The 16,789-nt window shown below is 41.3% G+C and overlaps 1 protein-coding gene across 3 annotated transcripts in view; it reads right to left on the bottom strand.

Annotated features, from left to right (window-relative positions):
* ARID5B (AT-rich interaction domain 5B) overlaps positions 1-16,789 on the bottom strand; it is a 116,608-nt gene that overhangs the window by 20,217 nt on the left and 79,602 nt on the right. For all 3 annotated transcript variants that reach the window (XM_080597443.1, XM_080597444.1, XM_080597442.1), the window contains 3 exons: positions 11,245-11,449; positions 8,900-8,952; positions 1,157-1,254 (listed from right to left, as the gene is read on the bottom strand). In XM_080597443.1, the coding sequence (XP_080453569.1) occupies positions 1,157-1,254; positions 8,900-8,952; positions 11,245-11,449 (356 nt within the window). The remainder of the gene's footprint in view (positions 1-1,156; positions 1,255-8,899; positions 8,953-11,244; positions 11,450-16,789) is intronic.

Raw genomic sequence — 16,789 nt, 5'->3', positions numbered from 1 at the left:
GAGGGGAAGAGCCGAATACCCACAATCTGATGAGTCAATTACAGCAATCTGTAGCATTTGTCAGCAATGCAACGGCAGGGAAAACCCCGTCTGACGTGTACAGCAACGTGCACAATTTGCTCTGCTGCTTGGCTTGATCTCTGAAAAGCTTCTAACTCTAACTGTTATGGTGCATTAGATGCAATTTCTTTGTTCACCCAAGCCCTTGTGGTGGAGATGTCTCCTGTAAATGAGGGTTGTGAACCTCCCCTCCACGACGAGGGCAGGGTCTCCCTCGGAGTGGCCAACATGTAAGGCACAAAAAGAGGGTGAAAAACTGCCCAATGCGCACAGCTCTGCTGTGCCACCTTCTGCACAGGCAAGTACAACCTCTTCCTGAGCTCAGTACAGTAACTTTCTTATGCCCAGAAACAAGAGATTGCACTTTCCTTATCTGAGCCTGAAATTGCAGAGCTTTTATTAACATTTGCTTGTCTTAAAAAAAAGAAAAAAAAAAGAGTTGTTTCTAAAAACCAAAGCAAACCAAAACAACATTCCAGCTCCAGTATTTTATTCAATGCATGTTGGCTTCACAAGCCCTGGAAGTTATTATCTACATGTGAAGAATAAGAAATCAACAGTTCTGACCAGCAACAATGGCTGCAGAGAAAGAGTGCTTGGCAGCAGCTTGCAGGCAGGGAGGAGGGAAGGAATGCAGTGAAGAAGAGGAATGCAACGCTCTGCATGACCTACAACATTAACAGCACCCTGCATTGTGGGCTGCCCCGTTATTTTGATCACAACCACAATTTGCTTAATTGGTATTCCTAAAAAACGACAAAAGACAAGTGTTTGCATCAATTAGCTGTCATTCCTCATTTTTCCTTGAGTATGCTTTGCTCTATTTTTTGGCTTCTTTATTCAGAAAACTGTTGTAAAAATTAAGATATGTACCAAAGAAAAATCAGATTCTTGTTTTATTTGTTTAGTCACTGAAGACACACACTCTGGTTTAAATTACAATGGATTATCTGACTAAACTGTTGGGGGAATATTTACTATATCTTTAAGAATCCTCTCTCTCTCTCTCTTTCTCTAATTCTTTATAAAACGCTTTGAAGGCTCTCCAAATTAATTTTTTCATTATTAAACAAGCATTTCAGATTTGTTATCTTACCTTTCATAATGTCTGCGAGTACATGTAGCAGCACTTGTGCTTCCAGGGTTACCACCTAATTCATCATAAATATGTTTCCATTGTCGACGGGCTGTTATCTGTAAAAATGGCAATGGAAAATTTAATCTTGCATCTTTACAGATTCTACAGCGTTTGAGTTCACAACAACAAATGCATGTGTGACACTTTCAGAACAGCATGTACTACAAGCACTATAAAAGCCCCTACAGAATATATAGAGCGCGCAGAGCTTTGGGTGTCGTTTTTTCCCTTTTTTTTTTTTTTTTTTTGTAAGTTAACACTATGCCTATTTTCTCTCTCTCTAAAATGGAGTGATCTGACTGATTCATTATCAAGTCACAAGCAATCCGGTCTCACAAAAGAGAATCTCAATCAATACAGGGTCATTAACCATCAGAAGTTTTGCAGACAAATCCCACGGTGAATTATGAAACTGAAGCTAGAACCATACTCAGCACAAATAATGATTACATAGTTATTTTAACTAAATTAGAGAAAATAAATCTGCTGCAAAACCCAAATCCACCACAGAATTCTATAAATCCATAAAAGCATAGTCTGTAACTCTATATGTTACAAGCTGTTTATTTTTATCCATTTATGTCAGTAAAATATATAGATCAAATAGTAATGAAATCTTAACATACTCCAATGTTAATATTTGAGCTATGTACTTTATTGGACCACGCTGATGAAAATAAACATCTTGTAACATATTGAGTTGCATACCATGGCTCTGTTTTTTTGTACAGAAATTAGGATTATACAGAATAACAGATGGAAGACCTGGCAAAAGAATTGTTTCTGAATACCACTTCATTATTTTATATATTCCGCTATATTTAAAACAGGAAGAAAAACAGGAATAGGACAAGCACAACAGATCACCCTCCTTTGCCTGCAGCTCATAAAGAAGGCCAGTGGAAAATTGTGGGGGCAATTTGGGGAGAATTTTGTAATTTTCTGTGGAATGCTGTGGATTTTAATATATTCAGCCCCGGAGGCTTCTTTGGAGTTACCCACAGAGCAGTCAATGGCGTTTACAGAGGAGCTAAAGGCAGCAATCAGAAGAAAACAAATATTACAACTTGCAATCTGAGGCCTGTAATTTTAATCTAAACAAGGGGAGATAGCTACCGTTGTTAAATATTACTGGGCAAGAGGTATTTCTGTTTTGCTCTATATAAAAGGAACATCCTTGCTTTGCAGAAATCGTTCTCTGAAGCCAAAAGGATGGCTGGAGACTTAGCACTTGATAATGTTACAATTCCAAGTTCATTGTTTGCACAGATTTCCTCAGAAAACATCAGCACCTCCTCCAACTCACTACTAGTACCTTTTTTTGGACTTCTGAATACTTGGAAAAAAGGGAGTATTTTATCTTAAAGCTCATTCAAGGCAAAACGGGCTGACTGTATTCAACTGTTTCATTTTCTGTCTTCTGTAACAAACCCAAAGTACATGGGTGGAAGCGAAAGACTGCGATTCAAGGCTAAATTCTCCACAAATTAATTATTTAAATAAAAGCTAAACATTCATCTGAGGAAAAGGCTCACTTTAAGTCTTAGTTCTCTCACTTAAGTTCTTACACTGTCACTTCCCCAGGCTACCCACACTTTGGTCTATTACTTTTACTAAAGGGATTGAAGAACTGAAGTCCTAATGAGCCATAAAGAACATTGCCTCCCAGGAATATGAACGTATGCTCCTTCTGCAACCTGAAAGGTCAAAAAAGCATTGGACCAAGCCCCCTGCTGTGGAGGAATGCCTGAATGGAAAGCTAGATCTGCTCCTGCCTCCCACACCTTTGTCACAGGTCCTTGGGACAGGCAGAGGGACAAGGCATGGCCAGGAAGCCCTTACCTTTTCTTAGTTCCTCAAAATCATGGATCCTCTGTGGACTGTTGCAAGGAGCTTTCTATTAAATACAATCTGGCAGCCTCACAGGCTAAGGGGACAAAGATGCTCAAAGCCAATCTGGGGACTGTGCTCTGACCCATAGTAAGCACAGCCCGGCTGGCTGGCAAAGCTTTGTCCAGGACTCATCTTTGGCTGAGTACAGTGATGCTGTGCAGAAGATATAAATTAAAGCAAAGGATTCGTCCACATGAGGACTACTGCGAGCCCCTTTTTTAAATAAACCCATGTTACTAAGAAGCACAGCAGACATTTTCAAAAGGAGCATGGTAACCTTAGAGCCCAAGTCTCATCAACTGTGAGCTGAATCCAGAGTCAACACTCCAGCTGGAACAACACTAAACACATCCATCTTTAAGGTGAAAGGGGAATCCCTCTGAAATCACTGGACATTTTTCTGTGCCTATCTCCTCTAGGCTGTTTGGAATAATAGTATTTACATAAATATTTGCCCAGCTTTATCCAATTCTGCCTCTGCAGTGGATCAGAACTCCTTGGCAATTAGCAGTTCTGCCCTCCCACGTTTCAATTTGACATTCCCTTAAACAATTGTTATTCTAACAAAGCCTAGGGTTGAGTTTTCCCCTGCTCTGGAAAGTTTAGGTTTTATGCTTAATAAACTTCAAAGGACTAAAGTAAGTGATAAATTACATCCTTAAACAATCTGAGCAAAACACTGCACTGTGGAAACCTCACAATTGTCATGTAGGGCAGCACTGTTCAAGCTGGATGCTCATGCTGGCAATGTTCAAATTAAGGACTGCTTTCTTTCCTCATTGAAGTCACTCCCAGCCACCTTCAGTGACCATGAACTTCTTGAGGAGCCAGAAAAGGGCACTGCTTGGCAATGCTTTGCTTATGGTTATTGTTTGTACCAAAATGCCTGCCTTGGTTGCTTTGTGCTTGGTGCACAGGGGTCTTCTACTCGGAATGGGCTCATATGTGATCCTGGTAAGTAACATGCCCATGGCTGGGGCACATGAAAAACAGAACGGCAGGTAACAGAAGGTGCAAAAATGTTCAAATGTTTTAGTTGGCTGAGCAGGGAATTTCCTATAAGCATTCAGAGGTGTCATTTTTTTTTAAGGGCATAGAGCTACAGTGGAGTAAGACAACTAAGACACTGCAAAAGCTGTAACAAGTACTTCCTAAGCACTTTCACTGCACACTTTTGGTAAATTCAGCTTCAGTTTCCTGACTTCAGTTGGCCTGCTGCAGTAGACAACATACAGAGGACCAAGTTCCTTAGCTGCTTTAATTCTCCAATTTGTTTTTCTCTACACCCACCATCCCTCATGTGTCTTGTACATTTCTACAGGTATAGGATGCTCCAGGCTCACCTATTAATCAAGACAATTGCAAAGGCCAGTCTCATCTCTGAGAGCTTTCCATTCTGATGCTGGCTTTAGATTTAAAGTGGTCTTCTGTTTTGCAGACCTCTCCCACAATTTGCTCCAGCCTACAGGTCCACAATCCTAGACCTGGGCCCACTGGGAGCCAGGAGCATTGAAAATCTCCATGCCATATTTTCCCATCAGGAGAATTTAGAGTTAAATGAGAGACTGCTCTGCCCAGGGACCTGATAGCAGATTCTGATCTCGTTCCTATAAGCATAGTATTAGGCAGTAACGGGTACTCAAAAGCAACCAAATGAAAACAATGATGTTATCTATTAAAGTAGAGGACTGTTTATACAAATGCTTTTAATGGATCTTCTGCTTTGTGAAATTTAAGGTCTTCTGCACTGCCAATCCCAGCGCCCAGCTCTCTTCCTCATGAAAAGGCTTCTTGCTTATTTCCTGCTGTAAATCTAATGGGGGATTTTCTGGTCATGGTATGTGATGTACATAAGGCTCTTCAAAACAGAGCTCTGGCTACTAGCTCTCTATGAAACAAACACAGGTAGTTTTGCATTCCACTGAGATACCAGTTCCTGCAGGCCTGCCCAGACACAGAACTTTTGTATGCATCAATCATTAATTTCTAAAAACTAAAGCACTTTATTGTTGCTTCCAGGAGGCAGCAGCTAAATGGGATCCTACTGACCTTCAGCGAAACTTAAGCTGCTGCACAGTGAAGGTTAAGCCCCACCTGTTTTTCTTTTTACCCTTTATCTTTGTAAGACATCTGCAGGTAGAGTCCATTCAGCACCACACAGTCTTCTACAATTATGCCAAGGCATTCCTCCTGTGTTGGCTCAGAGGGAAAGATGCCACTTCATGATTTGCCAAAGACAGCTCTTAAATAATTCCTGGAAGTTTCCCATCTATGAACATCTGCATCTTTTACTCACTTGACTTAAGGTGACTGACAAAATTTCAGGCCACGGTTGTTAAATGTCACTGCAGCTGAGCCCCCTGGAATGTGACATTTCATCCAAGGATTTGGGGACATTTTAAATCATTCATACTGTGAAGGTCTGCTATACAGAGTGCTTTCCAATGCACTCTCTTATTACTAGCAGTAAAGATGCTTATTTCATCTATCTTCATTTAAGAGAAATGTGATCCCACCAATTCAAAATAGACAGCTTCATCTGTTAAGGAGTTAAACCAATTTGTATGGGTTCCTATTTTTATTAAGACTGTATTACGTCCAACAAGAACTACATGGGAGTGTGGTATTACACAGTTACGGATAACAACTAAGAATTAGTAATCAAACAGATAAGAGATGAGAAATGACTCTCACAAGCAGTGTAACTGGAGAGCCCTTAAGTAAAAACATGACACACAATGATGACTTGACACTACTAAATATCCTGTTCTGTATAGGTAATAGTCTCTGCCAAACCTCACTGGATGCATTCCAGTACTTGGTACATGACAATTAAGGAAAGACAGACAGATGGTTAAGAAAGTTGTTCTCTGCCCTTCAAATCCAGTCCCTGGCAGTTTTCATTCACATTTAGATTCTTAAATAGGACTGGACTCAGAGGACATGCACTGTTCTGTGAATTTGAGCAGAAGCTGAAAAACACTGTACATAATCTTTGCTTGTTTCTCATTTTTAAAGTCCTATAAAGGCTTCTGTACATGTACAAGGTGGACAGGGCAGGGGCTGCAACTGAAAATTGGCCAAATATCATTGTTTTGTCAAACACAAGGATGTAAAGACTGCAACAGCCTTAACTGGGGAAGTTTCTACACTTGCCTATAAAAATTTGTCACCTGACCACTCTAAATTACAATGTGATTTTAACCAATCTTTAATTTGCTGCCTGTTCAGAAAATGGCTGTCACACGCTGAAGCCAAATATTAAGTATTCATATTAAATATAAGTATTATTTTCTTCACAGTACTTCCAAGAGAAAAGGCCTGCTTCTATCTCAATGTATAAACTAGAAGAGTGAAATTTTAAAAACAAGTTAAAGACGATGAAGCCCTTATAAAGACTAATGGCTCATCCAAGCCTGATGACAGGGTCCAAACAGATGAATGTATGCTAATCAGGGTGGCTCCTGCCACCCTAAAACTGGGGAAAGCCTTTGCTCTGCACGACTTCTCATCAACAACAGTGCGTAAGAGTCACAGTCACAATTGTGCGTGTGAGTGGTGCAATTTAATCACTGCTGAATTACAGCACTCACTTGAAATTTAAATACAGGACTAAGCAGACCTCTCTAAGATTCTGGAATAAAGACTGAGGTCCATGTCATCTCAGTCATCTGATGCCTTGCTGAAAAATGAAACCCAAATCAAACACAAAAGCCTCTCACCAATGCTCACCATAATGAAATATGTACAGACAAACACAGTTAGGCAAACTTAACCGATATAAACAGGTTATAAAATAATTTAAAAAAGTGGCTGTGCACAGGTCAAAGTATTGCAACAGCTATTGGTTTAACATTCAGGGAATATAAGGCAAAGGCAGATCTATACTGAGGATGAGGCTGCTCAAAGCAGAGGATGAGGTCAGGCAGCCTCACATTCCATGTACAACCCAAATCACATCAACGTGCTCCTCCCTACTTCAGCTCTTCTGTGGAGAGAGCACATAAGCCACTCACATCCAAAAAACAGGATCAGGCCCATCACTTCAGCCAGAGACATTCCCAAATCAAAGGTGGGCTCCCAGGTACGTCAGACAGCTTGAACTATTATTGCCATTTTCATCAAACGAGGCAAGTGTCCCTAACCAACAAAGAACACCTGTCACTGAGAAAAGGACAGGAGCTCTGACACAAGGAAGGATCGATGCTACTCTGTATGACACTCTCACGTGTGTGCTCCTTTCCCTCTGATCCTCACGTTGCCTCTCACAGCGTCTGCTGCTCTTGGTAGTCCTGGCTCTCCAGTCTCTTGTTCACAAACTCACCCTCCTATTCCTGCTCCTCCAGGCACAGGGGTTCACCTTCTTCACCATCTCTAAATCCTCCTGCGCTCTCTCATTCTGGCACTAAAGCTCAGCTCTCTCCAGCAAGCCACCATTTTGGCACCCCTGCTTCTAGCTGCAGTCCCTTCAAGTAGGTCTGAAACATTGCTGCCTCCCTGAGCACTCTGAACACCTCGCTCTCCTCTCAACTTTCTTCCTGGCCTTCTCTTTGTGCTCTGGATCAAGATCAAGATTTAGCCCTCATTTTCACTGTACTTTGCCACTCACAGCAATTATTGTTGGCTCATAGTTTCTGTAACAATATATCTATGCTAGCTATGCATGCATATATACCCCTGAGCACACCTACACACACTCCTGTACATAAGCATGGTATGTGCTGATTAATGAAAGATATAGAAATAACAGAAGCCAAATCAAGCATAGATTTTTGTTGAGAATGTCAGATTCCATGTTTCACAAAATCCCAACCACACCCATGCTAATAAACCCGGGCTGTTAATTTGTAGAACAATATGCTTTATTGTATGGTACGAAAATGGTGAGTTTTGTATTTTGGTTCAAGTAACTTTCAGTCTCTTGATAGTGCATTTCTTCTTGTCAGTTCTCTACAGCACAGATATGTCCCAGATTACTTCGTAAACAAAGCAAAAATAATTTCTTTCATCCAACTGCGGCAGGAACTGAACAACTTAATCTGATCATTGTGTGCAAAGAAAATATTTCCAATGACGACATCTTCCTATGTCAATTGGTTTTTATTACAGATGTCATCTCTATGTGCCATATTAATGCAGCTCTTTCTTCTCATTTCAAGATTTTAATCTAAGTTTGTTGCTCTAATATTTTATTGGTTCAAAATACATGCTGTAAAATCCATGGCCTTCAAATTTTCCTGTGAGCTAAAAATAAACTGCTCTTGTCAGATATGGTTAGCTGATAAAAAGTGTCAGAGACTTTTCTGAATTACTTTGATAACTTCCTGTTTATGTGGTACTGACCCTTGTCTAATAAAGATCTTTTACACTTGGAATAAGAGAAGATACTGCAGCATACTATTCCTTAATGGACAATGCTGATTACTTTTGAAAGCCTTTAATACATTTCCCATATTAGACATGAACAGATGTCAGGGATGTTGCCAAGTGAAATTTCTTTTATGCAATCTTGGCTTGTTGTACAATAATAGCCCTTTCTCAACATGGGAAAAAATTACAGACCCAACTAATTTCCTTGACAGGGAAGAGTTACATATGTTTTCCACTTGTAGCTTTTACGACAAGTTTACAATTTTGCCAAACCTGGAACTAATTGGGACTGTTTCCAAAAACGGTCCAATAAACCCACAATGTGTACAGCTAGCCTAAAATGCAGCAAATGATTGTTTGCTTTAACTTTTTTTTTTTTTTCTAACAGGGAAAAGTCAGATTGCACAATTATTTCATTTAAGTTACTTAAACACTTACTGTTTCATATCCTCCCAGTTTTTGAGCAGCTTGAAACATAGTCCAAAGGTTAACTGTTAGAGGGACAATAAGTATTTAGATAAGCATTGCATTAACCAACATATTTCAAAGAAATGTAAATTAAACAGTTCTTTTTAAAAAAGCAGAAAAAAAGAAAGCTCACAGCCCCTGAAAAAGCTCCTGTGAAACATTTTCCAAAGAGATATTTACATAATCTGAAAAGTAAATATTAGCCCATACTATGTATATTTTTTTAATTACATATAAGAGAACACACTTAGATTCCTTAACAGGACTGGAAAAACACACTGAGACAAAGGTATTGGGCTCATTTGACTTTGCTGATAAGAAGCACAGTATAATGAGACTATAGCATATTTCCATAATTTTGATAACAAAAATTACTCATTGGGAAGAATGTTGCTTTTAATTATTTGTTTAATACTGATTTCATTAGCAAGCAAGCATGAGCCACACACTGGCTCCCAGAGAAAGCCTATTGATTAAACAACAATATCCAATATTTACTGCAGCTCAGGTAATGGCCTCCATAATCAATAAGCAATAAGCTGTGTTCAAATGGATCTTGTGTAAATGAACCTGGGGGAGCCCAAATGCAAATTACCATAATAATTATGGTATGGGTGGTCGTGCCGTGCCCATGGCTGTGGGGTGGAAGGAACAGAGGCAACTCCTTCAAAAGGCATGTTGGAAGATGCTTGTTGCTTCCTGCATAATTCCTCCCCTCTCACGTGCTTTTCATGCTGGTTTTTATTTTTTATTTTATTTTGATAGAAGAAAATTTGATGTCTCAGCTTTATGAAAAGTCTACGCACTGTTCCACCAACAAGCAGTGGCTCCCAACAGACACACTGCAAGCACTGCAGGCCAGACTCAGCAGTACGCTGCACAGTACAGCAGACAGGATCTCTTCCTCCACGGGGAGCATGCTCGTTTGCAGTGTACATACTGCTTCTTCCCACTAACCTATTTATACTGGCAGTGTTTGCACAGGTCTTGGTGGACAAATACAGAGCCCTGTCCTGCAAACATTTCTGCTCTTCTCAGCATACTTACTCTTGGCATTTAAGTATTTGCTGGATCTGGCCCCTAATTTCTAATGAATGACAGGCAACTTTCAGCGTATTTCATCTAAATGTTAGCAGAGAGCCCTACCTTAGATGGGGAATTTTAGAAATAATACTTAAGCTCGTCTTTCATGCCTCCCTATCCCCATGCTTGACGGAGTGCAAAATAAGATGGGGGGGGAAGGTGAATTCTTTCCTCAACACAGAACGTTCTGAAAGCCTCATTGAACCTTGTACTGCTTCAAAGCTATCAAGAGCTTTGCCTAGGCCTTGATTTAATCTGAATCAATGCATAATGCAACGAAGCCGTTCATAGTACATTAATTTTACTTCCATTTCAAGCAGCCAGTTTTCAGACAAACACTGTAATCATTCGGAGTTATATAAGTTTATAATGGCTGCTGGAGGCCTGTTGCAATCAGTGCCAATTGCTATTAGGTATGTAAATTGTTATGTAAAACATACAGGTTTGACATTCTTCATCAAAATAACACATGGTTTTAATCTGGGAGATAAATTAGAGTAAATAATATTTCAGTCCATGAAGTCCTCCCTTTAAGGAAAGAAAGTATCATTCAACCTATAGATAAGGAGAAAAAATACCCCCATTTACAGCTTTTGTTGGAAACTCTGAAAGATCTACATTGCACTGCAATATTTATGTGAAATTTAGTTACAACTGTATCTTCTCCACCTACAATTGCTTTACAGATTGTGGCACTACAAACTGTACATGCCAAAGCAATTTTAAACATTGTATTCTGTATTAAACAGATACCGTCTGGTTTTATATTCTCCAAAGTCAGTAATTTATTAACTATAAACACATTTTTGGGCTTAAAAATCTGATCCCTTTTGTGCCTTTCTTGACCACCTTTAAATGTCTTCCTTTAATATTTGTCCTTTCATAAAGAACATCTGGGCACAATAAACATACGTCATATTATTAACTCAGAAGAAAGGCATTACAGACGCTGCAGATTTACAAAACAGAAAACTACAGAGTTTTCAACATGCCTATTTCTAGTCATAATCAGCGGATTTAAACCTATAAATATCCAGCAGCAACTACCCCAGAAGGAAGAGATGCAAATCTGGGCATAAGACAGTAAAATGCCTGGACTGAAAAATGTGTAGATATAAACATGGTCCTCCTATCAGTAAGGATTTAAAATAGGCTCCGTGTGCAAATGCTTTCTCCAGAGAAGCCAAACCATTCTAAAATGTCAACAAGAAATTGAGAAAAAGGATACTTACTCTGCTTAAAACCTAAATAGGGTATTCGTTCAATTGGTGTTTTCCTTTCTTTCATATATTTATAAAGTGCCACAAGGAAAGCCTGCTCATCAGCTCTGCATTCTTCACCTACGGCAATCTTTGATTTATCCTCACTTGAGCCTTTTTTACAGTTGCTGTTGTTACTCTTGGGTTTGGGCAAAGCTGACTTAGCCTCACATTTTACCTGGGAAAAAAAAAAAAAGAAAAAGATGTCATATCAGATCTGGGTAACCTTTAATTTTCACTTAAGGAATAAATACCCTCTCCTAGCAGAATGGATTGTTGAAAAAACGAAGGCCAAACCATGCAACTGTGTTTGAGAGGAAACAAAGGAAGCTATTTATAGAGCTAAATGTCTTGTTCTGAATCTTAGTCACAACATTTTTAAATAGCCACATCTTTAAATCATTATAACCCATTGGTAATGCTCTCCAGATCTGCATTTTTATGACTATACATTGCTATGTCACAGACAGCTCCCATCTCTCACATACACTTGCCATTAGCAAGTCTAATAATAACCTTCGTTCCAGGACTGACACTGAGCATTGTCAACTCTCGTAGACAACCCTTGGAGCTGAGGGTGCTCAGCCCCTTCCAGGAATGCTCAGCAGCCAGCTCAGGAAAGACACATTTTTCTCTCCTTTGGCCCACCAAAATAGATGCAGACCTTGGCAAGCCTTAGCCAGGCAGACCCCTCGGCACACACAAGTGGAGGTTCTGCCGTAGCACAGACTAAAGCCTACTGGGTTTGAGCATCTGCTTGAAGTTAAGCACAGCCCTAGGTATTTAGCAGACGGAAGAGGCTGGTAACAGGAGCCTTTCCTGGTAGGCACCAGCAGCCCCAATGCACGTGAGTCACAAAGCTCTGCATCTCCCACTGGCCTCCCTGGCTGACGTGTGCCAGTCAGGAAGCCAACAAATTGGAACCACTTTACTTCTCATCAGTATTCAAACACGGGAACAAACATCCAGCGAGACTGGCTTAATCCTGCAGTCCTCCTGAAGATAATCCTCTCAATTGAATCAAGTGAGTTACAGTTTGAGCATTCCCATAATTTGTGTGTACCGAAAACAAAACAGCAGAACCTTGCAAACTGATGTTTACAAGCTCTCCACATCCAAGATGGGATCAATGCATTTCCAGTGAAATACTGGAAGTCATCTACCGACAGGTAGCGGAGATGGTTACAGGCTGTGTTTTGGATTTGCACTTTCCCTTCAGTGCTTGCAAGTGCTGTGAGGAGCCTTATGGCAGCTCCACATCCAAACCTAGAGCTGTCCTTGGGGCTCTGGGAGCGGGCAGGGAGACCGTTAAGAGCAGTACTTGGCATCCTGGGAGGGCAGCAGTGTATCTCGCTGAATAGGAAGACAGGGGCTCTTGGTCAAGTAAACCACTGACTCCCCTTCGTCCTCCCTTCTTCTATACCAGGTGCTTCGGGGGTACTTCCTGACTTTTCTTGAGGTAAGTGCTATGAAGAGCATTATGTAAATGCTGTAAACAAACAGCAAACATACCACTGGAAAGTCTTTGGTATGCTTACCTCAATAAAGCTACCCTGTGCTCAGGCTCAGGGCAAGCAAAATCTTTTATACTCCCCCAATGTGTTAATTTTGCAAAAAGCACTGATTTAGGGTTAGCTGTCTCCACAGTTTTCCATAGGCATTGGACGAGGCAATGCTGGAGGGGAGATGTGGCCACAATTTTCCAAGATACTTGATGCTGCTTAAAAACTCCCTGTTGGACACCGCAGGGTACAGGCTTGGTCCTCCCAGGAAATGCAGCAGGGACTGGAAAATGGACTTCCTGCAGGGTTTTTCTTGGTCACTTACTCCTGAAGAATGCTTCCTGTATTGCTCAATATTCTCTGCTTGCATGTTACAAAGAGATATTGTCTTCCTATGGCACAAGACACCATGCTTTGCCTTTTGGTAATAGACACACTCGCTGATTGAACTTCTGTAAAGATCCTGGGTTTCATCCAAAACTCGATGAAGTTAATAGGAATCTTTTCCTAGTAAATGAACTTTGGATTTCCTCACTCCACTTTTCAGTTCAGAACTTAATCCCTTGACTTTTTTACTTTGGCTCCTTGCAAAATTGTTTAACAGCTTCCACTTGTAAAGTTTAGATTATATTGTCATAATTTTCAGTGCATTACTAAAGACTGGGTTAGCACTCCCAATATAAACCCATAATTTCATTAAATATAGGATTTTAAATTTGAGCTGCAAATGTGTTGCAAGGTAAAATTTGGAATCAATTTACTGGACCTGGGAACAATTTTTTTAGTTTTGAAGCCCACTTGCTTGGCAGACCCAATCTATCTATTTATCTATCTCCACCTTTTTAGTGTTTTCTTTTTTTTCTTTTTTTTGAACTGGGCAATTCAACTATGCTCGCAAAGGCAGCCTGGGCACGAACGCTAAATCAAATCAAAGCTCACTTCTCTGAAAGCAAACTAATGGTAAGGGATGTTACTCCTAAGGAGACAAAAGGAAACAAAGAAAGTAATGTATAAAAAAAGCCACTGGGAGTGAGAAATCCCCGTGTTACACATAATGTCCTTCTCTACAGCATACAGAGAAGAGAGGTCAAAGCGCCTGTGGATCTCAAAGGTGCCAAAATGCAAAGAAAGGCCTCCAAGTAGTGTCAGGTTCAATGAAGCTTTGATGAAGGCTGCAATGCTTCATCCACAAATGTTCGAGGCACACGCCTCGTTTCTGGAACTTCCCCTGCATGCGACAGGAGACATGAATGAATGCCGTGACCAGTGATTAATGACAACCCAAAGGGCCAAATGCCATTCTGGATAACACCAGTGTAAATCCAGCATAAATGCACTGAAGTCAGTTAGAGCTATGCCAGATTTGCACCAGGGAACAGAGACCGACCTTCTCCCTCAAAGCACAGTTTCGAGTCTTCCTAGAAGGCAAAGACCTGGACGAAGGCCCCAAACACAGAGTTTTGCTTGGCTCTGCTCTCTTCTCTGGTCTGCTCAGAAAGCAGAAACGACTCCGTTATAAAGGGAGAGCTCAATTTCCACTGGAGCTAGAGCTCTTGTGCTGTAGCTTTGGTGCAAGTAACACATCCAAAATGAAACCGAGGGCTAATGCCCCAACAGGCAATCCAGAGCTGCAGTGTGGAGAGGCTGGGTGTGTGCTGAGACGGGCTCTGGAAACATCTGAGCACATCTTTCTGCTTGTTCCATCAGGAGTGCATGATCCGTGGTCAAACGCTCGGTGAGCATCACGGCTACACCCGTGTGTTTGTTTTCTCCTGCCAGAGGTCACACACACAGCAGACCGCTACAGAGATGTATTTTAGAGTTTCAATCAGATAATCTCTGAGGCTCTCAGAATAAATCTTCAGGTCTGAGAGCGTGCCAGGCCACCTGTGGCCACAGAAAAAGCAAATCCTGGCAACTTTTAAACTAATTTCCCAGATCTTGCCAAATAAATGAAGTGAGAGATTTACTTTAGCATTTACACTAGGAGATGTAATGAGTAGATTCATTTGGGGACAATCTCCATGTTTAACAAGTTAATCCTTTCAGCTCTTCGAAATGGTCATATCAGCCAGTTGTAAAAAGCCTTACAGTGCTCTTTTACACGCTTTGAATGGGAACGCTCTTTGGGCGCATGAAGTGAGAAGAGTTTGCAGGTACACCGAGGGTTATGCTGGAGCTTGCAAGCCACAGAAGCCTGTCCAGTGGTGCTGACATGTGAGATATGAAAGGCTCCAGGTTCCTAGGAATGCCAGAGAGAAGAGTTCGACATATGCCTCGCCAGCAGAGCTGATCCTGCCTGGGCTGATGGCCCAGCCTGGGAGGGATCTCCCCCGGGATCTTCCCAGGGAGGTAAAAAAAAGGAGACAGCAACCAGCAAAGAGACCAAAAGCAAGAAGTGGTACACGCATGAGCCACTTCCCCTGGCAGCAGCCGCAGGCCCAGGACCGCACTGTCTGTCCTGCTACGGCTCTACTCTAACAAGCCACACATGTTGGACTCTGCTCAGAACTCCTCCTACCGAACCAAAGGCTCTTCTGCTTCAAGTAACAGTAAAAGCCTACGAAACGATCTGCTCGTGGCTCAAGGTAAACATGCCTAACGAAAACTAAATTGTAAGAATGTACAAAGCTTTCTAGTCATTGGCAGCTGAGAACACAAAATGCAGCAAGTCATTATAACCATGTGGTTTGTGTTCGTCTTGACAGGCTCAAAACCGCAGTCTTCAGAATGCCACTTCTGCCATTTCCCTACCCAAACCCTACAGCCACTGCGTCTCCATCAGAGCCTTCTCCCCACCACCCTAGAAATTAGGCTGCTGTCAGACACTGGGTGCCATGAGCTGAGGATGAAAGCAGCACAATTTCTGGTTGAAAGGGATTTTAGCTGGAACAGGAATACGGCCAAGACCATTGCCAAAACTTTTCAGCATCTGACACAAGTGGATTTGTCCCATTTAATCTAGCAGTTTTCAGCTCTGCTTTTCACGAACCCATTACCAGCATTCGTCAGAGGTAGAGCAAGGACAGAGGAGAAAAACTGGTGGTGAAGCCCAACACGAAGCCTAAGCTGATGACAACACCTCAGCTATTCCCCAAAATGAGAAGACGGTAGGTGGGTCTCCACCCCACCACCCAAACACACTTCCCCTGCTCCCCCTGAAACCTACTAGCAGGGCCTCCATAAAGTGCAATCCATCTGCTTTGGAAGGTCTCTGATTCACTACCCCCCTCTTATTAAAGTATATCCGTAGCTCTGAGACACAGATTGGTGCAAAGAGCCACAGTGAAGTCAGTCTGACTACATGCAAGGACATTATATCATGAGCACGTCTATTATTTATAATGAAATTAAGCTGGCCAAGATAATTAATGCTATTAATATCTGCACAATGATGAGCACAGTATGACTAGATAAATAGGCAGAATTACTTCTTATCTGAAATATCCTCCCATTTGACTAGTAGGGTGAACCCAAATATAAACAGAGAGGATAAACAATTTGGTATGAAGTGTTACTGTTGTTTTTAATTATCTAACACCTATACGTCAGGTGCTAAAGAGGCAGAACAACTCATGCCACAGGCCAGGGTGCTTTGGCAACACAGCTCATGCTGGATTTTCCTAGTAATATTTTAACATTAAAAATGTCTGGGGGGCAGGGGAATTGAGGCAAATTGAGACATTTTCACGCTGCAGCTTTTGCACATTCCTCCACTGAGCAAAAACATTCAGGCAAACTCTATAGTATCTGGCAGGACCCTGCAACTCAACACACCAGGCTCCATCGCCTTTTACCACGCCTGTCTAATACGATAGTACAGCCTCCAACTGAGCACAATAGGGCACAAAGAGAAGAGAAACAGTGACTTAAGGGCAGAGCTTCATCATGAACTTCAGCCTCTTTTATCGTCATCAACAGAAGGCACAATTTTAACTGAACTCCTAGGGAGGAGGAGGAGGTGGAATTTAATTTGCCTTCCTATGAGAAACCCAGAGCAGAACACTTCCACTTGA

Source organism: Anser brachyrhynchus (genome assembly GCF_964034855.1).
Source record: "Anser brachyrhynchus genome assembly, chromosome: 6".
Lineage (NCBI taxonomy): Eukaryota > Metazoa > Chordata > Aves > Anseriformes > Anatidae > Anser > Anser brachyrhynchus.
Note: the sequence above shows the minus strand (reverse complement) of the source record. Positions and strands in the feature narration are given on the sequence as shown.